This window comes from Neomonachus schauinslandi, chromosome 4 (genome assembly GCF_002201575.2).
Source record: "Neomonachus schauinslandi chromosome 4, ASM220157v2, whole genome shotgun sequence".
In the NCBI taxonomy this organism is placed as follows: domain Eukaryota; kingdom Metazoa; phylum Chordata; class Mammalia; order Carnivora; family Phocidae; genus Neomonachus; species Neomonachus schauinslandi.
This window is the reverse complement of record NC_058406.1, coordinates 146,114,190-146,141,001: the sequence shown is the minus strand read 5'-3', so window position 1 is coordinate 146,141,001 and position 26,812 is coordinate 146,114,190. Positions and strand designations below refer to the sequence as shown.

Genomic DNA, 26,812 nt, shown 5'->3' with positions numbered 1-26,812 from the left:
TTTATTTGAGAGACAGCACCAGCAGGGAGGAAGGGCAGAGAGAGAGGGGAGCAGACTCCCTGCCGTGCAAGGAGCCCGATGTGGGACTCGATCCCAGCACCCTGGGATCATGACCTGAGCCTAAGGCAGACAGACGCTTAACCGACTGAGCCACCCAGGCGCCCTCCATGATGTTTTCTTAGGCAACATTCCACCAAATTACAGCTTTCCAAAAGTTGTAATTTTGTGGATAATTCCCTAGTATGATAATCATTTTCATTTTAAAACCAGAATCAGGCTGAGTGTAACTTTCTTTTTGAATCTAAAATTTACGCTAAATTTTAATCTAAAATTTAAGACACTGATACCTTAGTGTCCCATTACCTTTAATCAGAAGAAATAACAGTCTTGTTGAAAAGTAAATTATCAAGCAATGAAACTTAAGGTTGTAGTAAAAGTGAAAAAAAGGAAAGGAAAAAAAACCCTTGTCTTTTTTTTTAAGGCTTTATGGAATAGAATTTGTATTTAATCAGAATGACTAAAGACCCTTTTTTGGCAATGAAAGCAAAAGAAGCAAGTCAAATTGTTAGATCTCTTGTTTTTTTGTCATCTACTTATACTGCAACCACAACTATGTACAGTGCATTAATATGAAATACTTTTGAAATACATAATTTTTTTTTAAATGTAACCTATACAAAAATCACATACTGTTGGATAGGATGTTGAAATGACTGGTGTGTAATATTTTTTAAAACCTTCATTTTTGGTCAGCACAAATTTCCTTTAATTTTCATTTCCAGTGGGATTTCATTTTGAGGTTTAACGTGTATGAAGCCAGTATAAAGTTTTACAGTGTAGTAATTCTGGATTCCAAGTCATTTAAGATGAAACCTGAAAGGTGAAGTTTACTTAAGAAAATTAATTTTCTTCTTCTGTAACATCTAAGTCTTCATCCTCTTCATCATCATCTTCTGCCTGTTGATCCTTTCTTAGTCGACAGGTAGATACCTGTTAAAAGTTAACACATTAAAAAATATATTAACTTAAAATATGTTTACATGCTTGGTATCTTTTTAATATGCTCTTACAGAGAAGGGCACATAGAACATGTATTTCAGGAAGATAATTTCTAGTAATGAAACTTCCCTACGAATTATTGTACTCTAAGGCTGAAAAGAGTCACAGTTTTTTCATTCATTTATCATGTTATTTTTGAGCAAAAATATGAAATTAACCATTAGATTCCAGTTGGATACCAGCACTTTAGTAACATAAAATACTTCAGAGAAAAGGTACAGATTCAGGATATTATGGCAAATATATTTTAGGTTAAATAGTTCTTGGGTCACAAAAATAGGCATTTCAATGAGAATCCTCAAAGGGATAACAAAAACTCCCAAGAATATTTCAGCTAGGTAGCTGAAATATTAAAATTTAATACTATGATTTAAATGGAATGAGTTGAGAATCTGAATTCACTACTTGGCTTTAAGTCCTGACCATTGCCACTTGGGTCGTCTTGCTTCAAACCTTTCTTGAGGGCCATCTGGTAATATCTGGAGACACTGTTGTCACATCTTGGGGGGTGTGTTTGTGTGTGTTACTGGCATCTTGTGGGTAGAGGCTAGTGAGGCTGCTGAACATGTTTAGAATACACAGGATACTACTCCCCATTCCCTTGCCAAATTATCTGGCTCAAAGTCAATAGTGTGGAGGTCAAGAAACCCTGGAATGATGTACTTTTAAAGTACTACACAGATGTTAGCTAATTTTGGTAACATTAGCTCGAAATAGAAACAAACTTTGTATGTACTATGATACTAGATATATGGAACTTAATGTGTAAGGCACCTTATGCTGGAATGATAAAAATGTAAGTTGGTTGGGGGAGAGAGGCATACATAGAAAGCAGTAAATAAATGAGTAAACAAATGCTTAGAGGAGAACCAAATGAAAATAGAAGGTATTGGGTCACATTTACCTAAAATTTAAATTTTGAAAATATTTTGCTCAATTTTGAATTCTGAATGCTGGGTATGAAAAAGGGTATAGATCTCTAGATCAGAAGTTGGCAAGCTATACCCCATTTTGCCTCCTGTTTATGTAAATAAAGTTTTACTGTAACAGCCAAATTGACTTGTTAATATACTGTTTATGGCTGCCCTTACTTGGGACATAGACCATATGGCCCATTTTTTTCTGTGGCCTTTTAGAGAACAAGGTTGTTCACCCCTCCCAGTTTTAGCCCCCAGGTAACTCAGGTTTTCTGGGTGTGGAAGAAATGAGAAAATTGACTCTTACCTAAAGATAATGTGCTTCTGTATCTAAGATAATGTTTAGCAAAAGATCTTTTTTAGGTATAATTTTCAGTAAGTCATGATAGTGGAATTTTTAAACCCTAAGCAGTTTGACTTCAGAATCTGTGCTCTTCATATTATACTGCAGAACAAATCTAGATTCGCATTCTCTTGTCCTTTCCACTTCTGCTCTCACATGTTCTGCTTTAGAGAGTATTATGTGCTATAGTATACAAGATAAAGAGATAAGAGAGCTGCGCCTAGTGTAATCTTCCATTACTTTATGTAAGAAGGTAGGAGGGTAAGTTATATTAAGTCAGGACTTAAAGGAAACATTTTTAGTACTGAACACCACCAAAGGCAGCTGCTCAAATTCCTTTAAATTATGTATGGTTTCTAGCTTACCTGTCCCGTTCCAGATACACACTTAGCTGAGAGTGATCTTTGAAGAGGTGACTTTGAATTTGCTCTTACAATATCTAAACGGGATGCATAATCTGGTGGATACAAAGAATTTCGGAAAACCTGTTGGAATGATAAAGCAACATTATAAAGTAGATATCAAACCCTGGAAATCCAGAAAGCCATATTAAGTTCCTCTTAGTTAAGATTTTTTTTTAGCAACTTAACACATTTCCTCCGCAAAAGCTCATCCACCCACCTCCACCTCCCAGGACAAAATTTCTATTACTCTTAATTAAAAAAAATTAAATACAAAATATATATTTTTAAACATTTATTTGAGAGAGCGCACATACAAGGGAGAGGCAGAGGGAGAGCGAGAATCCCAAGCAGGCTTCATGCCCAGCGAGGAGCCTACTTGGGGCCCGATCTCATGACCCTGAGATCATGACCTGAGCCGAAATCAGGAGTCAGACACTTAACTGAGGCACCCAGATGCCCCAATACAAACAGTATTTTAAGTTGTAAAGATGAAAGCTAAAAAGTTTATTTGAGCCAGGTAAGGTGACTATGGGTCCTCAAACCATCACGTGAGAGCTTTTGCTGAGGAAATGTGTAAGTTGCTACCCTCAAAGAGGATGTTTGCCAGTAGGGAGGCTGCAAGTCAGTCATACCTTTGATTCTTTGTCTTCTGCTTATCTCAACTTTTACCAATTTAACTTGATTGCAGTATTCTGCTAGTATTCACATAAGAGTAAGTTGAAGCCAGTATAATTTATGCATTCCAACTTCACTAGAATCTGGAATACCTTTGTTGGGTTTTTTTCCCTAAAGCAACAGTTCCAAATACCACTCTCTTAAGCCTGTCTATATCTTTGTCTTCTCCCATTTCTTTAACATACAAATAGGTAAGGTTATCAGATGTGAATTTCTTCAGCTTCACTCCCTTTTTCCTCAACTCTTCACCCTCTCCCCCAACCCCCTTTTTAAGCAAATGTCATTCTGATTCTTTCCAAGGCGCATATTTCCTATATGCAAAACTTGAAACCATAAAACAAAAGCTTGCTTTCTCCACAGGTTCCTTCCCCCAGCAAACAAGTTCAAGATCAATCTTTTTTTATATTCAACTTCATCTCTATTTGTCAAAAACATACAAGTAGGCTTTCACCTTCCACTGAGATTGCTCCTGCTAGAAACCACCAAGGTCATCTTTCTGTCTTGATCTTTACTGACCTTGTTATGAAACTTCTTTTCCATGCATGCCATCTCTAAACTCTTCATGTGCTAGCTGCCCTACTTCTTCACATCTCCTTTTCTACTGCTTATACCTTAAATATTTTTAAAGGGTTTCCCTTAGGCCATGTTTTTTTTTTTACACCTTTTTCTGAAAGATCTTATCTATACAGCGTTTAAAGCCTACCTTTCAAGGAATTCTCTATGGGCTTTCTCCTGATAGCCATACTTACAGGCCCAACTACCTTCTGTTCTCTTAGACCAACACCGTCTAGTAGAACTTTCTGAGATGATAGAAATCCTTGCTATTTTGTGCTGTCCAAAAGGGCTACATGTGGTTACCAAGCCCTTGAAATGTGGTTCATATGAATGAGGAACTGAATTTTTAACTTTAGCCACATATGCCTAGTGGCTACTGTGTTGGACATTGTAGTTCTACATTTCACCTTTACAATGAACGATGTTACCATACATTTAGTAGACCAAACTAAAACCCTGGCGATTGCCCCTCAATTTCTCATCTGAGGTACTTCTATTTTAATTTATTGACTCTACACATTTTTCTTTATAGTTTACTTAGAATTAGCTTACTGAAGACCAAAATATATTATTAAAAAACTTTCTGGCTCCTGACTACCCAGGATCCAAGTTCCTTAGGTGACCTGCAAGGCTTAAGATGACTCAAACCTACCTATCACTCTTCACTTCTAGCCTATGTACCTATATGTAGAACATATTCTATTCTGCCTTTGCAATACTGATTCCTCAGAATTCCCCAGAATTCCAGCAAACTCATCATTCAAGAGCCAAGTCAAATACCATCTTCCGCTTTCTCCTATTCTCTAGTCAATTTCTCCTATTGTATTCTCTAGCTCCTATTGTTCATACCCTCAATACAGCTTTCATTTCATTGTTCTGTAATTACATATCTCTCCTACTAGCTTTAAGTTCCTCTAGAGCAAGGAGCCCTGTTTTATCTTTTCAACTCCTTCCAGCTTAAGACAGTAACATGATAAATGAATGATGTTAACATGACCTTAATCCCCATGTTTTTTGGGGAAAAAAAAAAACCTAAGGATGTCTCTACACATTTCTTTAAACTTTAGAGAGGTGCAAGACACCAAAGAAATTGATGAGACTTAGACCCACAGGTGAGACTTGTGTTTTAGGGTACTTCAGGCATGCTAATTAGATTATTTAACATGTTACTGAGGACTCAATATTATGTTTTGGTGCCAGATATGGAACACTGGCACCCTGGTATTATATAAAAACTAGATGACTCATTAATCAACTGTTACTTGGAAAGGATATATTTTTGTTAGAACAACATTCCTTTTTTAACTGTTCTAGCAAAGATGAAGTTAAAAGTGGGAAATGGAAGACAGTATACACCCATGAGATAAAAGTCTAAACCAGTTAAATACTAAAATTAATCTCAATGCAAAACAACAGATTTACAGGAATATTTATTGGCAATAATGCTTTTCCCAATATGGTCCAAGATCTCTTCTAGGAGTGAGTCTCAAGATGTTCTGAAGTGATTGCACAGAGATGATCTTTTGAAGGGGAAATGAGCTTGACAATGCTTTTTTATGTGAAGAACAAATAAGGTAAGATGGTCTGTAATATAACTAGATGCCTAACTGCAAAAAAATTAGCTGCTGCCAGATTAAGTCTCAGCAGTTCTTGTAAAGCATGGACCACCTAAGAAAAATAGCAAGTTCTTTCTCTGTTTCTCTCTACATATTTTCTCTACTTACTTCCAAGAAACCCTGTATTTAAAGGATCCTTTTTCTTCTTGGTACCTGTTTGGTATCATTTTACTTCCCCTGGTCTCACAGCTGTCCCTAGACTCCTCTCCTCTCCTCTCCACGCCAATCTCTATAGGCATAATAGTAACAGTTTATGCCTATAGTTTGTTATGCTTCAGGATCTTTGTGTATCTATCTGTATCCTTTGCCTGAAAGGGTTGCCAGGGGTTCTCCTACACATCCCTCAAACTTCTCATTGAGAAATCATTCTTTGATTTCTCCAGACTATTTAGAATCCTCCATCACATATACTTACAGCACACTATATTTTTTATGAGACTGGTCATATTATAAAACTTAAATAGTTTGTGCTTCACAGATACTCTGTTTTTTACAAACTGAAGGTTTGTGGCAACCCTGCTTCAAGCAAGTCTATCGGTGCCATTTTCCCAACAGCATTTGCTCACTTCGTGTCTCTGTGTCACATTTTGGTAATTATTGCAGTAGTTTAAACTTTTTCATTATTATTATTACTATATATATGTTATGGTGACCTGTGATCAGTGATTATGACTCACTGAAAGCTCAGATGATGGTTAGCATTTTTTAGCAATAAAATATTTAACTCAGGTATGTATGCTTTTTTAAAGATCTTATGCTATTGCATACTTAAGAGACTATAGTATACAACATTGTATATTAACTATACGGGAATTAAAAACTTAAAAAAACAGGGGCGCCTGGGTGGCTCAGTTGGTTAAGCGACTGCCTTCGGCTCAGGTCATGATCCTGGAGTCCCTGGATCGAGTCCCGCATCGGGCTCCCTGCTCGGCAGGGAGTCTGCTTCTCCCTCTGGCCCTCCCCCCTCTCATGTGCTCTCTGTCTCATTCTCTCTGTCAAATAAATAAATTAAAAAAAAAAACTTAAAAAAACAGACTATAGTATAGTGTAAACATAACTTTTATATGCACTGGGAAACTAAAAAATTCATTTGACTTGCTTTGTTGTGATACTCCTTTTGCAGAGTTCTGGACTGCTGCAATCTGAGGTATGCCCGTTAGTGTCTGAACTCCATGGTAGATTTTTAAGTTTTTGCTTTGACAACTCAGACCATTTCTAACTTATAATGCTAAATCCTCAGAACTTCAAATGCTGCCTGGCATATAACAGGTGCTCAACAAACAGTTGTTGAAGGAACATTTAATGAGGTAAATACTGTATCTCCATTTTAGGGATAAGGAAGCTGAAGTATGAAGAACTTGCTCAATACTGCCCCACTACAAAGTGGGGAAGTTGATACTTTGTCAAAAACTTATCTGCCACACAGCCCTGAGATCTTTAGTTTTTATGAATCTCTCCTCTCACGAGCTACCTAGCTAGCTGATTAAGAATAGTAGTAAGAGAAGTGGTGTGACAAAAAACCTAACTAGGACCTCTGGAATGAGAAGGAAAATCTTAGGGTCCAAAAGAATTGAAGGAACTTTAGTGACCATTAACAAATGGCATCTCAAGGGCATTTTAGAAAAAAGGAGAATGAAAATACTTGTAAAGAGGATTCCAGTCTTGTAGGAAAAGTGGGGGATCAATTCTGAACCTGCCACTCCATGCAGTGTTGTTTCTTGTAGGGAATGGTGCATATTACTCATCAAGAAGCACACTTTTCTTCGCAGGATAGAGAGGATGCAAACACAGTGTCAGTAGTCAGACTTCTGGGTTTGGCTCCCAGCTATATTACTTACTAGTTAGGGGACTCTCTGGGAAGTTTCTTAACCTCATTCTGCCTCAGTTTTCTCTTCCATAGAAATGAGGACAGTAAGTACTTCTATCAAAGTTGATGGGAGAATTAAAATATAATTAAAATGCATAGATCAGTAGCTGTCCAAAGTAATCATTTTATAAACATTTGCTATTTTATTATTTTACAAATGACACATATAAGCTTGATCTATTTTTTAAAAAAATAGGACATGAAAGGAGTGAAAATTAAGAGATCTTAGCTTTAGTATTTGGAAGGACTGGACCCTTAGGAAGCCATCTATTGATAAACAATAAACAGAAATATCATATATGCATAACTGACATAAAACTGGGAGATGAGATTTTGGCACTGGAAAACCTATACACACATATTAAAACATGTGCCTTTCTTCATTTTAGTCAAGCTGTAATCTGATTTTACTGACTTAAGTTTCCTGGAACCAATGCAGTAGTGAGAAGAGAAGGCCCAGGTGTTCTTTATGATGGACAGTTAATAAATAAACAACTCGGGGAATCTTCACAATTGTCAAATGGCAGACATTCCCAAATTCTATCACTTAGTAATACAGAATTCTGGCTATATCTTGAAACTACCTGGCCTTTTTCACTTCTACTACAGAGATAAAATGTGGACAAAGTATATCTCCAATATTTTACCTGTTTTAGCAAAAATACTTTTCTGCCTTTTTTCTTCCCTTTTAGAAGATAGGAGGGTAGGATATTTACTCTTCAGATGTGCTTGCTGAAGCCAGGCTTAGATATTTAAATGCTCTAACATTAGTTGGCCAATTGGATTTGCACTGAACTCTCAGTACAAAGCAAGTCTTATTATAAATCTACATTTATTTCATAGCATATTGATTAAGAATCCTGATTCTGCTATTTATAGCTAAGTGTCTATGGTCAAGTTAAGTTACTTAAAGCCTCTAAACCTGTTTTTGTAGCTGTAAAATGAGAATAACAACAGCACCTACCTTATTATAGGATTGTGTGAGGAGTGAATGAGAAAATTCATGTGAAGTTTTGGGTATTCTGCATAGCATAAAGCACTCAAATGTTAGCACAAATCATTGTTACTGTTAGTATACTTAAGTGACTTACATCACCAGTCAAAATGATACATTGTTTCACATAATGGCCTTATTAACTAGCTATTAATAAATTAACTCTTGGAACTTTACCATGGTTAATTTGAAAAGTTAAAAACACATACTTAGAAAATCATAAAAGTTCAGCTATTTGGGACTTCACACAGTAAGATAAACCACTGTAGTGCTCAAAGTTATTTTACTTTAAGTTATTTACTTTAAGTTATTTTTACCCACACAACCTAATGCTTTCTTTTAAATATGTCCATCTTAATAGAAGAACTGAACTTGGATAGACATAGTCTTACCTCCAAATCTTCTTCTTCATCAATCTTTTGTATGTTTTGGTAGGCAGCAGTGTAGACCTCTAAAGCTTTGCCATGAAATAACATTTCAATAGTGATAAATTCTGAAAATATAGTCTAAAAAAAAAAAACCAAAGATTTGAATTTAAACAATCATATGAATTTGTGAATTTAGTAAATTTATTCCTTACTATAGTCTTGGCATTTTATGAAATACCAAGGTATCTCTTTTTCCACAGGGCAAATGACAAAAGATAACGGGAATAAAAATAGTTGGAAAGACCTTTTATAGCACAACCTTGGAAATTATACAAAATATTTCCTATCTGACCATTTACTTCCCTCTTATTTTTTAAGTTAGTTTTTGTATACCTTGTAATTGACATTTATGATAAAAAAAGATCTGACTAAAATGTATATACCATTATGTACTACTCTGTCACCATATGTTTAGAAGTATTAGATAAAGCAGGTCAGTTCTAAACCTGGTATTTTGTAATTCCAACTGATGTTTAAACAATAGAATGTTTTTTAGACAGGAATTATATCCCATCATGTTTCTATGTGTTCTTGTATTCTCTAACCACAAAAGAATTACTTGGTAATTATATTGTTACCACTGATAATAGCATCATGGATTTGCATAGAGCCTTCCAGTTTACAAATATATAACTTGCCTAGTGTTGCTCACAGCTAGAATGTTGAAACTTGGGTCTGATTCTTCAAAGGTTACAGTTCTTGCTTACTGTACTGTGCTATTCTTGCTGGAATCAATCATTTCTTTCACAAATAAACTGCACGTAAACCCTATGAACTTGATAACTTATGACAAGGAAGATGATGCACTAAGAGAATGAATGAAGATGTACATGTTGATCTAAGCAGGGGTGAGGTAGTCGGTAGGTAAGGAAAGGATACAAACCAGACAAGTTTTCAATAAAATAGGATCTTATCCTTTTGTTATCTTGTCCCTTATCAAAATAAAAAATCAGGGCATTAAAGTAGAAAGAAGTGGGCAGAATAAGAATAAGGTAGAAAATACTCAAGCATTGTCCTTAAAGGGGCAAGAGAGAAGAGGTGGGTTATAGAAGACAAGAGTCAAATATCCATTTCTCTTCATTCCTGCTCTCCTGTGTTTACTACCCAGATAGGAATGGTCCTGACTTTGGAAGACAGTGTTAGTTATCCCTTAGTGTCCTTTAATTCCCCCACCCCCATCTCCATTCTTTCTTAAGGATTAGAAGAATATTTAAGGGAGTACTAATAGGTTTCTGATCACTACTCAATGTAAACAGATCTGTAGCAGAAAAGTATCTCTTCTGGTCTGCAAAGATTGGGCTCTGGGGTAAGACACAACTATGACTCAACAGTGACCCTTACTGTCAATTCCTGTAGGCCACAGAGGATTCTGGCATACTGCAGTGGCAACTAATAAGCAGCATTATGCCCAAGAATCTCCAGATATCCAGGAAATACCTTCGAGGTGAATTGGCTTGTGATTAGGACTGGGACTTAGAGACTCACTTAGTTGTCAGTCTTCCTAAGGTAGCTGCCTAGCTAGAAAGGAGTCGAGTGCCCTTTAGGAGTGTGGAAACTCCTAGAGGGAAAACAGCAGAACTAGGAGCCAATGATAAGCCAAAATACTGAAGACTCCTACTTGGTTCTTGGTCTGCAGCTCATTTTAGGTAATGGGAACAATCAAGCACAGACTTACATTTTTCCTTCTAAATCTTAAATTTAGAGATTTTCTACATTTAGTAAATAAAGAACTATACAAAAAACTATAGATATAGTTTGACTTTATTTTTATTCAAGGCTGGAACAAAATTTTTTCATTTACTTAGGCTTAGAATTATACAATAAACCCTTAAACTTGTTTCAGGTAAGTACAGAGGGAGGTTGGAGAATCACATTTTACAGTGTTACATAGTCAACTATGTTTTAGTTTTTCTTGGATATTTACAGACCATCTGTTTACTTACGTGGATAGAGAAGAGAAGGTGTTTACCTTATGCTATAAAAGTACTTGAGAAATAAAATAGCCTCAAATAAGGGATTAAGCTTAATCGATTAACTCAAGTGAGTTGTTACTCCTATTTTTAAATATTTCCACAAATGACATTCTAAATCTTTAATAGATACACTATTTAGTAACTAGTGAAATCCAAACATTTACAACCTTATTACACCTAAATCTGTAGATTTAGGCTTCAGTTCTATTCCACTGTGGTAATTTTGTGGAATATGTGAATATTTTAAAATATTTTTCAAATATGTGAATATAGTTAATAAATTTCTCATGGTCAAAATCTCTGTGTCATCTCTGAACTAACAGTTATTTAATACTAGCATTTTATAGGATTTATATTCCCCTTAGCACATAAGCCTTGAAAAATACGTAGATATGTCTGTCAATACATTATTTTCTTTATTCATATCCTCTAATTAGAGAAACTACTGCATTCTCATTTTAAGAAACTGATCAACTTTTAGTCTGTTACCATTTTCCAATTTCAAAATTTAGCTTTAATTAGTGATAAGTACTTTATAAATTATCTTTATAAATGGCTATTATTTACTACTTAGAAGGTGGGGGGAAATCACTCTCAAGTTTTGTGATACTTTGGTTTAATCTTCTATGGTTTGAACTTTTATTTCTTGACAAAACCTGTATTATAACACCTAAATAAGAGGAGAATGGCTCTACTGATTTTTTATACTGTTTATTTTTCTGTCAGAAACAGTCGTGGGAAATCAGTAGTACTGGTAACCTAGTATCCCAGACTTGGAATTTTTGACCCAAGAGTCGATGAAACCTAAAGATTATCACAGAGGAGAGTTATATCTCTGAGTATAGTCAGAAAAGAATACTGCCAATCATACTCTTTCTAGTTAGAATTTCATAAAATATCCGAAAATAGGCAGAAGGAGAATAATAGCAAGGAACATTAAAAGTTAGATGACAACTAATATAAGAAAGAATATAAAAAGCATGTTTTTGAAATAAAATTATTTTCAGTGAATGACCAGAAGGGTGGTAGAACTTTCTAGGAACCAATCATAATTAGAAATAATTTTCCTCAAATAAATACAGCTAACTTTCAGTGATCTCATATAATCTTACCTGGAATGGGTCAGTATGATCAGGGACAGAAGCATTAATGATTTCTTTTTTTTCCCGTTTTCAATTTTATTTTGTGTGACCAGAAGGCAATTTGGGCACATACTTAATTTTTATTGGTGGGGGATGGGGGAGCTAATCTGAAATTCTTACCTGTTGGAAGTATTCTGTAAAGCAGGAGAGTATAGTAAAGAATATAGGCTCTGGATTAAGATAAATCTGGGTTCCAATCATGACAAACATGAGAGCTATATAATATTAAGCAGTTTATATAATATGTTCTTTTCCCTAGTTTTTCTCATTCTTACAATGGGATAACAACAGTACCACCTCAGAGGTTTTGGGGTTAAGGACTAAATCAGATAATCCAAGAAAAAGTACAGTATGGTAACTGGTTTAGAATAAGTGCTCAAAACAAGTTAGCTATTTTTATTACTCAAGAAGTACACTTGCTAAGTTAGAAAATGTTCCTTTTCCTAATATTAAAGCCTCCATAGGATTTAATTAGCAAGTAAGACTTCTAACCAAAAAGTCATAAAAGGTCTAACATTTTGGCAAGTAAAGGGGAAATAATGGTTCTCCAGAATAGAGGCTATTCAATAAATGATGTCAAGAGAAATTTTATCTACTTGAAAAGAATGAAATTAGATATCTACCTCATACCATATGCAAAACACAACTACCAGATATAAAATGCTTAAATATTTAAAACTTTTTTAGATATCACAAATACTAGAAGAAAATATAAGCAAGTATTTATACAAACTTAAGGATGAAAACAACCTTTGTAAGCATGACACCAAGTCAGAAACCAAAAAGGAGAAGACCAGCAGATCTGGCAACAAAAATAAAACTTTAAGGCAAAAACACACCATAAACAAAATGGGAAAATACATTTGCAACATATCTTCTCTATAATATAAGGGGTTAGTTTTTTCAATATAAAGACTTTACAAATTCATATGAAAAATACCAATATTCAATAAAAATATAGGCTAAGGAAAAATGTGGGTAATTTACTAAAGAAGAAATGTGTCATTAAATATATGAAAATATTCCATCTTAGTAGTAACTGCAAATTAAGATGACACTGATTCCTTCACCTGTCAGATTAGTTATTATTAAAAATACTGCTACTCTTCATTAGTACACTGGGTTACTCATGCAAGGTTTTGTAGAAATGCTAGTTAAAATTTTGTGGACATAAGTTTAAAGCTTTGTGGACAGACGGTATCAAAATTTAAAGGGTGCATGCTCTTTGAATCAGAAATGCCACTCTGGTAATTGATCTGAAAAGAATAACTGGATCAACAAAAAGGCCAATGTTTAATGATGCAATGAGATTTATAATTGCAAAAGTAACCTAGATATCCACCAATAAGGACTGGTTAGATAAAGTAATATATCCATAGGAAAATACTATGAGGATACCAAAAAGGATGATATGCATCTCTGTTTCTTAGCAAATATGCCCATGATATATATTAAATTTTAAAAAGTGATGCTACATACAGTGTGGTCCACTTAAATATAGCTCTATGTACAGGGGAAATGCTATCATGCTCCTCATAAGGATGTGAGGAGTAAATGAGTTTATCCACATAAAATGCATATAATATGTGACATAGTCAATACCTAAGAAAATTTGTTATCATATCTATTGTGTATATGTGCATAGAAGAAAAACTGGAATGATATAAACCAGAATGCTAACTGATTATTTCTGAGTAGTAGGATTATTACATTTTTCTCAATAATTTTGTGAAAAAAATTTATCGTGATTTAAAATAAAGCATTTAAAAATTAAATTTAGAAGATGTTTCTTGCTCACGTTAGCTACTTTGCCACATACTGCATTCCTGTCCCTCTCTGTTCTAGGAGTCACCCCTGGTCAAGATCTTTTCTATAGATCTGAAATTCTCTTGACATTCACCCTATAACTGATGACTTTTCCGATTACATGGGAAGCAAATGGGACTGTGATTTTTTTTAAGAGAGAGAGGAGGAGGAATGAGCAGGGGGAGGGGCAGAGAGGGAGAGAGAGAATTTTTAGCAGGCTCTATGCCCAGAATGGAGCCCAGTGTGGGGCTCCATCTCCTGATCCTGGGATCATGACGTAAGCCAAAATCATGAGTCGGGATTTTTAACTGCTTAGTGGACTAAGCCACTCAGGCACCCCAGGGACTGTGATTTTTCATTCACATTGTGTACAATAAGTTCCATAACAATTTTTCTCAGAAAGACAAATTTTTTGCAAGGTTCCTATGAAAAGTATCTAAAAATTGTGCTACCTTGCTGATTAATGCTGCTACCAAAATTCAGATGGACTTGTAAATTAAACCCACCTCGAACACAGTAGTACAGTTACCAGCAGTGCTCACTCATTCTGCCCCCCTGGGAAGTTAAGGAAGGAGCCAGAAGCTCTGTCCCCATCTGAAGCAGTAGCCTGATAACAGGTAAGAATAAGAATGTTCTGATGTTTCTCTCAAAATTATGAGTGGCATCAACGATTTTTACTTTTCTAAGAATTTTTCTCATAAACAGAAATGTGAGACATGCTTAACATCAACAAAGGGGGGCAATAATGTAACTCTTTTTGACTTGTCTTTGAGGCTTCTGGTATGGGATTTGTGCATCCCTCTTCATCATAAAAGATCTCAAATGAGGCCTAACTTGGAAAAGAAACAATTTGATACTGAGGAGGAAAGATGTATAAAAGGGGAATTCAGAACCATAACAGAGTTCAATATCAACCTCTGGAAACCATTTCTGGAAGTTTGCTAGATCATGGGGGTCTGCATTTAAAGTGTAGGTTGTCACAGATGACATAATCTTGTAAGTAGAAAATCCTAAGCGATCTACTAAAAAACTATCGGTGCTAATAAATGAGTTCTGCAGGGTTGCAGAATATAAGATCAGTGTGCAAACATAAATTATTTCTGTGTGCATTTGCAATGAACAATCCAAAAATGAAATTAAATAAACAGATCCATTTACAATAGCATCAAGAATTACAAAATACTTAGGAAAAAGTTTAAGAAAAGAAGCACAAAACTTATACTTTGAAAACTACAAACACAGTTAAAAATACATTAAGGAATATTTAAATAAATGGAAAAATATCCCATGTTCATGGATTGGAAAAATTAATTTTAAGACGGCAGTACTCCCCAAACTGATTTACAGATTTGATGCAATCCCTACCAGAATCCCACTTGACTTCTTTATACAAACTGACAAGCTGATTCTAAAATTCATACAGAATTATAACAGATCCAGAATAGCAAAACAATCTTAAAAAAGAACAAAGGAGACCTCATACACCCTGATTTTAAAATTCATATAAAGCAATGCTAATGAAGATAGTGTGGTACTGGCATAAGGAGAGACCTATAGATCAATGAAAGACAAAGTCCAGAAATAAAACCATTTCAACAAGAGTTCCAAGACTATTCAATGGGAAAGAATAGCTTTTTCAAAAATCGTGCTTGGGCAACTGGACAGTCACATGCAAAAAGATGAAGTTTAACCTTCAGTTCACACCATATATAAAACTTAACTCAAATGGATCAAAGGCTTAATTGAACCATGAAAACTATACAACTATTAGAAGAAAGCAGATAAATCTTCAAGATCTCAGATTTGGCAATGGATTGATAGATATGACAAAACATAAGCCACAACAACAAAAAATACATTGGACTTCATCAAAATTACAAATTTTCTGCTTCAAGGAACACCAAGATATTGAAAAGAACCCTAAGAATGGGAGAAAATAATTTCAAATCATAGATCTGAAAAGGGACTTGTATCCAGAATAGATAAAGAATTTTTACCACTCAATAATAAAGACAACCCAATTAAAATATGGGCAAAGGATCTGAATAGACATTTCTTCAAGGAAGATATACAAATGGCCAATAAGCATTAGTAGGGAAATGCAACTGAAAACCACAATGAGATACCATTTCACACCCACTAGGATGGCTGTACTGAAAAAGTCTGATGAACAGCAAGTACTGGTGAGGATGCAGAAAAATCTGAACCCTCATATTACTGGTGGGAATGTACAATGGTGCAGGAAGTTTCTCAAATGATTAAAGATAGGGTTACCATATGATCCAGCAATTTAATTAGATATATATGTAAGAAAAATTAAAATATATGTCCATACAAAAACTTGTACATGAATGTATCATTAATCAAAATAGCCCAAAGGTGGGCGCCCGGGTGGCTCAGTTGGTTAAGCGACTGCCTTCGGCTCAGGTCATGATCCTGGAGTCCCTGGATCGAGTCCCGCATCGGGCTCCCTGCTCGGCAGGGAGTCTGCTTCTCCCTCTGACCCTCCCCCCTCTCATGTGCTCTCTCTCATTCTTTCTCTCTCAAATAAATAAATAAAATCTTTAAAAAAAAAAAAAAAATAGCCCAAAGGTAGAAACAACCCAAATGTCCATCAACTGATGAATGGATAAACAAAATGTGGTTATATCCATATAATGGAATATATTTGGCCATAAAAAGGAATGATTTACACTGATAGGATACATGCTATGATATGAAAACATGTATATAGCTAATATACATATAACATATATATATATATATATATATAGCTAATAATGAAAGCATGCTAAGTGAAAGAAGCCAGTTATAAAAACCATGTTATGATTCCATTCACATGAAATGGCCAGAATAGCCAAATCCATAGAGACTTCAGATTAGTGGTGGTTACTTAGGGCTGGGGTGGGGATGGGAGCGTTGGGGTGTGGGAAGCAGCAAAGTACTAGGTCTTACTTTGAGGTGATAACAGTGTTCTAAAATTGAGTGGTAATGGCTGCACATATTGGAACACACTAAAAACCACTGAGTTGTACATTTTAAATGGGTGAATTGTATGGTGTATGAATTCTATCTCAATTTATTAAAAAGTAGGTTTCTTCTTGTCTTACATTTTTGGTGACCACCAAGAGACTTCCTTCCAGGGGCATAATACCGTAGGCAAAGAGAAAAGCTTGAAAGCCCCTTTCTTCTTTGTGCACCCTCCACTCTGCAGTCCCTCTATGTCCTAATGCTTCAGGAATTGTAGGAATTGCAGTTGGGAATTCTGCACTCACTCACTCTCTGCCCATTTTGTAACTGGTGGTTGCTCAGGGAATTAAAAACATCTGTAGAGGTAGTCTGAACCTGAAGTGAGCCCAAAGATTAGAGACAGACTGCCACGTGTAAAAGAAAATTTTGCGGGCATGAGGAGCAGTGGTGGATCCACGTGAGGAATCAGACTGCCACCACTAACGAAGCCCTTAGGTGGCAATGGAATCAAGCATACCTCACAAGTCTCCATTCTCATCGTTCAGGTTAAAGCTAATTTATTTTAATAACCTTCCTTTCCCCCTCAATTTAAGAGATGATGTCAGCAAGTGTAAAACATTATATCCCACCCACACTCTCTCACCTCAGTAAATGGAGTTTGTCTCAGGGCAGCTTTCTGAGATGCTCTTCATGCATTACACAGCAGAGTGCAAAGTGAATTGAGAGGCTTTAAAAAAAGGTTTTTGGTCTTCAGGACCAAACTAGAGACCTTTGAGCATGGCTATCAGAAAAATCAAAGTTCTGAAATTGTTTGAAACTATGAAGGGGGGGGGTGGGGAAGGTGCAAATGAATGTTAATTCATGGACTTTAAAAAGGAATGATGATTATTAAGTGGCATATGGTGCTTATTTTATTGATAAGAACATAACTTTTGAAAGCAGGATGTTTTCTTTGTTAATAGTTATAAAATGACAAAAATATTTTTCTTTAAAGCTTGATCCTGGAAAATTTGCAGTGAGCCAAAACACATCCTAGATGACTTGTTTTAAAGGACTTACTATGGTCACAAGCAATCCTCCAAATCTGTCCAGGTGCCTATGAAAAAGTCACTGAAGACCTTCTGAAGTCCATGATCCCAAGGGTGTCAAATCTACTGGCTTTTTACAATAAAATAAGGCAATTCTTGTGATACCATATCATGGTGGATGCAACTTTATGTGGTTGGCTACCCTCACCTATTCATTTATTTGATAAGATGTAGTTACTAGAGAGTACTTAATGAGAGTGTATTATAATGGAAAGCACAGATTTTTAAAATACATAATTGTTTATAGTTCAGATTTTTGGCTATGATACTTTGGGTAAATTACTTTATATCTCTGCTTAAATTTCATAAGATATGGATAACACCACCTCATTCTTATGAGGTTGCTATAAGATTAAAAGATAATACATATTTGGTGCCTGTAATAGCACTGGATGCACAAGAACATAAATGTTAGTTTCCTTTGATTAAACAGTACTTGTGATAACAAGCTGAGTATCTGAGGAAATGGGAAAATAACATTTGATATTTCTTATTTATAGTATCTTTTTCATATAGACTATGGGCTAAAAAAATTAGTAATTTAAATTTTTTATACATTTAAATGAAACAATAACATTAGAAAACATGTTTTGAACTTTAAGTTACTTTATTACCTTTATATCCTTTATTTTCTGCTTTTCAAAATTGTCAATAGTTTCCTCCAGATGACGAGTTGTTCGGGTAGCATCCATTGTAGCTCTCTGCAATTCAGTTTCTGCCTGCAAAAGAATTCCCCAACCAAAGATAAAAAAAAATTCAAGTTAGAATCCATTCAACTGAGTCTATTTGTAAATGTTACCATTGCACTACTGGCTTTTTGGCATAACAACTGTAAATTGTTCAATAATATATTTTACCATATAAAATAAGATGATTTATATAATAAGCACGTGCAGAATAAAGAACTTTAAATCTATTAAGTGACATGATTCCTGACCTCACACGAAAGAAACCAAAACTCCTTCCCTTTCTTCCTACAAAACCCATTTTTTCCCCTATATTACCCTTGGATTATTTACTGTAAAACAATTTTCTATATTTTCTACTGCTTTCACCTATTTCACTGTCTATGTCATTTATCATTCTATTCTTTTTCTTCTCATTCTTTCCCCTTTAACGCTTTCTCTCCAAAAAAGGACCCATGACTTAATTTCTAGTTCTCCAAATGCATTAAATGTTTCTAATCTTATAATATCCTAATCAGATATGGCAGAATATATACTATAAATATTTATTTCAGCATGGGGTATATTTGTATATTCTTCTTAGAAGCTAACAATACGACACTGTTACCATTTAGTTAGTCCTTAGTACAAAAGATATATATACCAGTAACAAATTAGATGACAACTCTAATGCTTTGCTTCATATATTGTAATGACAACACTCATACTACTGTATAGTCAAGTGGTAGCCAGCAGCCACATGTGGCTATTTACATTAAGATTAAATGAAAATTTAAAAACTATGTCCTCATTTACTCTAATTGCATTTCAAGAGCTCAATAGCCATATATTGCTAGTGGCTACAGTAAAGGGCAGAACATTTCCAATCTACTCATGTATTTCTCTTAAAAAAGCACCTCTTACTTTAGAACAGTGTTGCCCAAAAATATTTAAAATATTTTGTTAAACAGTAGAGGTTTTAAAAAACATAGCCTAATTTTCTGATTAAATTCTTTCTAATAGTTTTGTTTCCTATACTAATGTAGTATATTTACTCAAAAGTATCAAATATCATCCTTTAATAATTAATCCATGGGAAAAATGTGCATTTGTCATCAAAGTTTAGTGACACATATCATTCTGACATTTAGCCCTTGCTTTCAAGAAAAGATATAAATTGAAATAAGTAAAAGAGTTTACTATAAGGATCCATTTCTTGACACACCACTTTATTACCCACCTGTGACTGAAATTTTTCATAAAGGAAAAAATACATTTCAAAGAGAACAATTTTTTAAAGTAAATTAAAATCATATGCTCACAGAATTATATAATCTTGCAATTATACATTAATTATAACTTCATAGTGATTATGTACTCTTACATTTAGATTTACTCAAATGAACGATTTTAAGATACTAAGTGTAAAAGAATATTTTTATACGTATGTGTGTGTACATTTGCCATATAGGGTGTAAAGTTTTTTAAAACCATATAAACTTTCAACTTTTTTTTTTTTTAAAGATTTTATTTATTTGACAGAGACAGAGACAGCAAGAGCAGGAACACAAGCAGGGGGAGAGGGAGAGGGAGAAGCAGGCTCCCCTCTGAGCAGGGAGCCCCATGTGGGACTTGACCTGAGCCGAAGGCAGCTGCCTAACGACTGAGCCACCCAGGCGCCCCTAAACTTTTAACTTTTAATCATACCCAGTAATCAAAAATAATTTTCTATATTGCTGGGCTTGAGATTTTTAAAAATATACCTTCATCACAGGAAATTCAAAAGTAAAATAGAGCTCCTTTATAGATTCGTATGAAAAATTTCTAAGTTATTTGATGCACGTTAACCTACTAATGAGAATACGCAAGCAGACTAACTTCTTAATACTATTACATGTGACTCATATAGTTCTTCACTTGTGACTACTTCCTTTTGACTTGTGTCTTTGCCCTCCCCATTTTATTGATAAAAGAAACAGTTTTAAAATTTAGATGGGTAGGCAGAATTGGCTAAACCAAGGGAGAGTGGGGAAGCAGAAACTACAGCTGGTACATCTTACTCTTCCACCACCCTCCAGCAACTACTATTTGTTTCTGAAAGTCTCAAATCCTTTTACTTAGGCATAGCAACTCACCCAAAATTATACAGCTATTTTTAGCAAAGAGGATATGGGTTTCTATTTCTTCTTTTTTTCTGAATATTCTTCAAAATCCTATAATGGGTCAAGTTGAGTAGCAAATGCTTTTGATTAAGATACTATGATATAACTCTGAGTAGAGATATCAGTATATTTAATGAAAAAATGGCTTCTGAAACGGTGAGCCAGAGCCCTGAGATTCTTCTTTACCCCATCCTCTTCTATCAGTGCTCCTCCATGTTATTTTACATACTCAACTTTAACATACCTCTTTTGAATTGTCAGATGAATTTTAAGGGTCCATCCTGGTAAATATTCTGTAATGCTATGAGTGGATATTTTTATATTTATATTGAATATGTTTATATTTAGATTGTCATTTTCTATAATAGTCTTAGGTTGTCAAAATCCACTCTTCCCAGTGAGCACAGCAGTTCACCTACAGCAATAATCTATTCCTTTGTTGTATTTATTTCCCCCCATGGGAACCCAATTCTAGTTTCATCTACAGTGTAAGACTACCTCCTCCACGGCAGTGTTCACAACAGACCATCTAAGTCAGAAACATCCTTGTCTTAGGAATATTCATTTCTGTGTTGAGTCTCCATACCATTACCCGATTCAATCCTACCAACTACTCAGGATTCCAGATGTGACATTTTTCCTGCCTTTATATATTTTCCTCCAAACAAAACAATAAAATTTTGAACTCTTTCTTAAAAACTGGTGACAACCTGGTCTCTCCCTTAGTCCCTAGTTGTCAGTCATAAATTTTTCATCATTCTCTGGTTTGCCTGACTTGCTTAAAACCCAGACTCCATAATCTAGTTGTAGATCTTAAGCCTCAATGAGATGTTCCTGTCCCAGCCTCCAATGGGCACTTCCAAGCCCTATGGCTGCCCACTTCTGTTTATTTCAAGGTTGGGCATATGTACCTTTGGTCCAAAGGAAGGAGGACCAGGCAATTGGTATAGTCCCAAATCACTGCTCAAGGGATTCCCCTCAGGAATGGAGGTGCTCTGCAACTTCAAATGCCCCCATAGAGCCACTCCTCCTGTGGTTTCTGGCTGAGCTGGGCAGTAAAAACCTTTAGGAAGTAGGAAGGAGACATAAGAAGGAATGGGAAAAAGAGGCAGCGGGATAAATTAGTACTTTCTATACAACTGCACTTATCCCAATTGCTGGCAATTAGCCAGGCACTATTTTCTATTGTTTAGTCATGAACAAGGCACATCATTCTTAACAGAAGAGCCTTGTTACAGTAGACAGCCCTATCTAGATCCTTTTGTGTCCAGCTATGAACCTCAATTTTACTCTAGAATCTCCTGAAGGTCTTTGGCTGCTAGTCCTAATTGTGGTTTCACATTGTTATTGTTTCTAAAGGTGAAAGGAATTATACTGGGGAAAAATGACTCTTCCTTCCTTTTCTCAAAAGTGGGGCAGACAGGGCATTGATATATTGCATTCATGATAGATCTTTAAGTTCATTTTAAAATTAATATTCAGTCATCATGTGAAAAAAAAACTCAGAATTCTGAACTTACTTTTTATAAAAACATCAACGTTTTAAGTGTTTTTTTTTTTTTTTAGTATCTCTTCTGGAAAACAATATGAGGGGATTGAATTAGGTGGTGTATTCTCTTTATAATTAGTTGATTTCTATAATGAGAATTTGTAAATGCATGTGTTTCTTTTCAACCTTTATATTAAAATTTTCTGCACATTTAAAAGCAGAAATGCGTAATTTCCATATATATTTACTTTTGTACAGCATACCTTACAAAACATTTTTTTAAAGATCAAAAGTCAAAGGATACAATAACATGTCGATCCGATGGATTTCGCTGACGTGTTCTTTCTAACTGAGTTAACTGTTTAGCTTCTCGATTCCTTGCTGTTAATGTTGCTTTGAGGTCATCCTGAAAATAAGCATTTTTGATTAATGAAAATCTCTGATTTAAGAAATAAAATACACACACTCTGTTTTAAGAATGGGAAAACACTCCTTGTTTGGTCCAGGCATTACCAGCACAGGAATTATTACTGCAAAATTAGTGTGTGGTCTTTGTGTGAGAGTGTGCACATGTGTGTTTCTTTAACACCCTCTCAAATAATGACACAGACAATTTCAATGCAAACCTTTGACCACATATATAATTTTATATACATACATATAAAATTTTGATTGTGGTGGTAGTTATATGTGTATATACATTTGTCAAAACTCAATGAACACTTAAAACAGGAGAATTTTATTGTCTGTAAATTATACCTCAAAGTTGGTTGAAAAAACAGAACTTGGGGTTGTAACATACAGTATGGTGACTATAGTTACTAACACCGTATTGCATATTTGAAAGTTGTTAAGAGTACATCTTAAAAGTCCTCATCAAAAGAAAAAAAATTTCTAACTATGTATGGTGATGTATGTTAACTAGACTTGTAGTGGGTATTTCGCAATATATCCAGCTGCTGAATCATTATGTTGTACACTTGAAACTAGTATGTCAGTTACACCTCAATAAAAAAAATACAACTTTGTCATACTCACTTTTAGTCTACATGTTATTGCCTGCTTTAAAATGAAAAATATAATCTTATGTTCATTTAGTAAAATAAGTTCTTCATGACTATAAATATTAATATTTTAAAGTTTCTGTAATAAAGTATTGCTTCATGTTGCTATGGTTTACTTCGTAAGCTCATTAAAAATATTTCATTATTCACAAAGTTCTAAGAAATGATGCTTCACAGAGTGTGTAAAAAACCTGTATAAACTACGCTGTAGTTTTTATTAAGAGGACAGTTATTGGAAACCTTATACTCTTTGCCATAATAGTTAATAATAGTAGGAAAATGAATTTACTTACTCGTTTCATTTTTACAATGGTTCCATAAGCTTTCAAAGGTTCAACTACTTTGGCTTCAAGTCTTTCAACCTATTGAAAATTATTATAAAATATAACTGAAAAGAAACATAGACATATCAAAATTTAAATTCTGAAATAAAACCTGGGCTATTTAACCTGAACATAATTATACACAGAGTAATGTTTTAAAATGTTTAAAATGTCACAGTTTATAAGTAAAAGAATAATCACCAGCAATTGATAAAATTCAGAATCTAAACTCAAACACAATAAAAGCTGTTAAGATGTAGAGTAACACTGAAAGCAGAAAAGCATCTAGTATGCAATATGGCAAGAAAACATTTCAGGTTTCTAAGAAATTTATCTCTGCCATATGATCATCTCTGTATTATTTTTCTTCATTATAGTAGCTTTTGGGTAAGTTTCAAGACATCTCACATATTAGTACAGCTACCAATTTCAGTGTGTTTAGCATAGTACTGGATATTTTACATGTATTATCTTCGAAATGTAATAGTCCAACTTTCCAGATAAGAAAACTGAAGCTGAAAGATACAGCATATTGAAAAAATTTAAAGCGACACAATCCTCAAAAGCAAAAAGAACTGTATTAGCTGCAATCCTTTTCTGGGAAGCCATTTGTAAATTACCAAAGCTTGGAGAAAAAGATAAATGGTCTCAGTGTTGCTGAGCTGTCAAACTGCATGGTTGATATTTTATTTAGAATTAAACTGTTTTTCTTAAACATTACGATTTTTATCACGTTTTGAGTAATTACTTCCTTTAACAGCACTAGTGGAAGGCACAGAAGAAATGGGCTTTTTAAAGGCAAATATTGCATAAGAAAAATAACTCCTGGACATTAAAATTTTCTTTATCAGGACAGGTAACACAAGATGACATTAATTGTTTAAAATGAACATGTATTATTTTTGCAGCAGGAAGAAGGCTTTTTTTGATGATACATGTTTATATAGTACATTTCATTTCATATTGATTTTTCTATAAACAAAATGTATATGAATGTTTCACTTTAAAAGATTTTAGGAAAATGAAAAAAATCAGGTTCTCATTGAGCATTTAAGTATTAGGAATCCTAAAATCAAAACCATGAATACTCAGGATAGTTTCGTCTATCTACCATTTCGAATAATCCATACGCTGATTATTCAGTGCAAGGATTATTCAAGTCTTTTTTTTCTGTTCTCCTTTTTGTCGCCTACCTTTTTTGTTCATTGTTCATTAGCACTTCCACCATTTGGTAAGCAAGGGAAATAAAAAGGAGAACAAATGTAAATCAATTCACTTTGCTATTTGATAAATAGCATAAAGTTTTTCTAGAAAGGGGCATTGAAATTATTGTCTTAACATAGGATTTTAGGGTTATCAGTGAGTATATATTATTTTTGAAGTCCCCAGTTAATGTGTAACTGAGAGTTGCTTGTTTATTATAGAATATCATATGACAAGAACTCAACTTTTCCCAAAAAGTACCCCCAAATGTAATTACTACTCAAATTTTGGTACGAATAGCAAGTATAGGTTCAAAGATCATTATCTTCATTTTGTTTTTGTGATTTTTTTTGATGACGGAAATTTCTGTATTAGGCTTTTAAAAAGTACCAAAAACACTGATGAGAGGAGTACAAGAGAAGCAATACAGCTTCTAACTGGGCAACTTCTAACATTTAACCTGTATCTTGAAAACTAATATAAATATAAGTGAAGGTGCTTATGAGGTATTAAAAGTAAAAATGAGCTTTCAGAAAGAAAACAATTACAACACCACCTTCTTTCCTCCCTTCCAAAGCAAAAAAACCAAAACCAAAAAAACCAAAACGACCCCACAGTCTCACTAGTACCTATGATATCAATCAGTAAATCAATGCTGCTTTTTTTTCTTTTTGTCAATGAAATATTGGTCAACTTTCCAGAGCATTGAAGCAACAAAGATCTCTTGTCCGTTCATTACTTATTCACTCACATTACGACTCTCAACATCTTCCATCTCCAGACATACTTTAAAATATACTTACGTGCACACCAGACACAAGTCATGCTCCTTTTCTTCCCCATGGGTACTATGTTTACTACCCCTGTAAATAGCCACCCCTTGGCCAAAAGCTGGCAAATGAAGTGGGGAAATTCAGGACTTCAGGACACCCTAAAGTTTAGTTTGAAAACGGTAAAATCACAAATCACAGGAAGCTTCCCTTTAATAGACTCACACAATGTTACATGAAAATGTACGTTTATCATCAAGTGTGCGTTCGCCACTGCAGTTAGGTGGATTACAAGTGAAAGTCTTCACGGGTTCTTCATCCACTACTTCAGGGCTCACTCATAACAATGACGCTGTGACCTCCATACCTCTGCTTGTCGATAATCCTGAAGTTTGGCAAACTCATCAGCAAAGTTTTTCAGGCCCTGCTTTAAATTTGGGGTCTCTGTAGAGGCATACACGTTGATTTCATTCACCAGTAGATCTGCTTTGTCTCGCAGTCTGGCAGTTTTCCGCACATAAGCAGCAAAGATTTGGCACAGCTCTCCGAAATGCTTCTCCACATTTGTGACAGCATCTTGCAGTTGTCTGGTTTGAGCGTCCCTAGAGAAAAAAATAACACAAAACGCAAATCATTCTCATTAGAGATGAGAGGGCTTCATCTCCACGTTAATTTGATATGCAAACATTCCCGGGGCATTTTGCAGCTTCGAAGGCACAAACCATCAACGATCCCACCATCTCCGAGGGGCGGATTCTAGTCTTCTAGGTCCCCTTTTGGGGCCTGGCCTCAATACCCCCGACAGTGTAGGCGCACGAAGAGGCCGGGCTCTGGCCAGCCGCGCCGCTGCGGGGCCGCGGATGCTAGGGCTGCTCGGCGAGGCCTGGGCGCCCCGCTGCCTCCCAGCCGTCTGCACAGCCCGCGGCAATGCGGGGCCCGGCGCCCGGGGAGCGTGATCCCCGAGATCGCCCATCCCACCCCTGGCCTCCGGGGCTTGCTGCAACCAGGGGGAGGTAGGCCCCAGAGCGCAGCGGGCTCGGCCCAGACCCCGGCCCAGGCTCGCAATTCGGCACGGAGGCCCCACGGAGAGAGGCTCCACTTCCCCTACCCGAGTCCTCGCATGGGGGGTGGGGGTGGCCCTGGTCAGCGGAGGCCCCGGGGCTGTTACCGGTTTTCCATGCTGCGCCTCAACATGTTGCCTTGCGCACGGCCGGGGACCCTGATCGGGGCCCAACGACCTGGGCTCGGAGGCGCCCGACCGTGCGCCGGGGCGCGAGCCACCGCCTCCTGGAGCCTGAG

The 26,812-nt window shown here is 35.5% G+C and overlaps 1 protein-coding gene across 3 annotated transcripts; it reads right to left on the bottom strand.

The window, feature by feature from the left end:
• Nucleotides 1-134: 134 nt before the first annotated feature.
• Nucleotides 135-26,812, bottom strand: CIBAR1 (CBY1 interacting BAR domain containing 1). Of its 3 annotated transcripts, none has more exons than XM_044914255.1 (9): nucleotides 26,682-26,812; nucleotides 25,881-26,115; nucleotides 23,511-23,579; nucleotides 22,458-22,559; nucleotides 20,420-20,425; nucleotides 18,452-18,556; nucleotides 8,823-8,936; nucleotides 2,685-2,804; nucleotides 135-990 (listed from the first exon to the last, which is right to left on the bottom strand). In XM_044914255.1, exons 1-9 carry the CDS (start codon nucleotides 26,705-26,707, stop codon nucleotides 901-903), a joined length of 867 nt encoding a protein of 288 aa, XP_044770190.1. In that variant the 5' UTR covers nucleotides 26,708-26,812; the 3' UTR covers nucleotides 135-900. The 3 variants fall into 3 exon arrangements, with proteins under 3 accessions (XP_044770190.1, XP_021543910.1, XP_044770191.1); XM_021688235.1 differs by lacking the exon at nucleotides 20,420-20,425 and adding an exon at nucleotides 19,743-19,748; XM_044914256.1 differs by lacking the exon at nucleotides 8,823-8,936.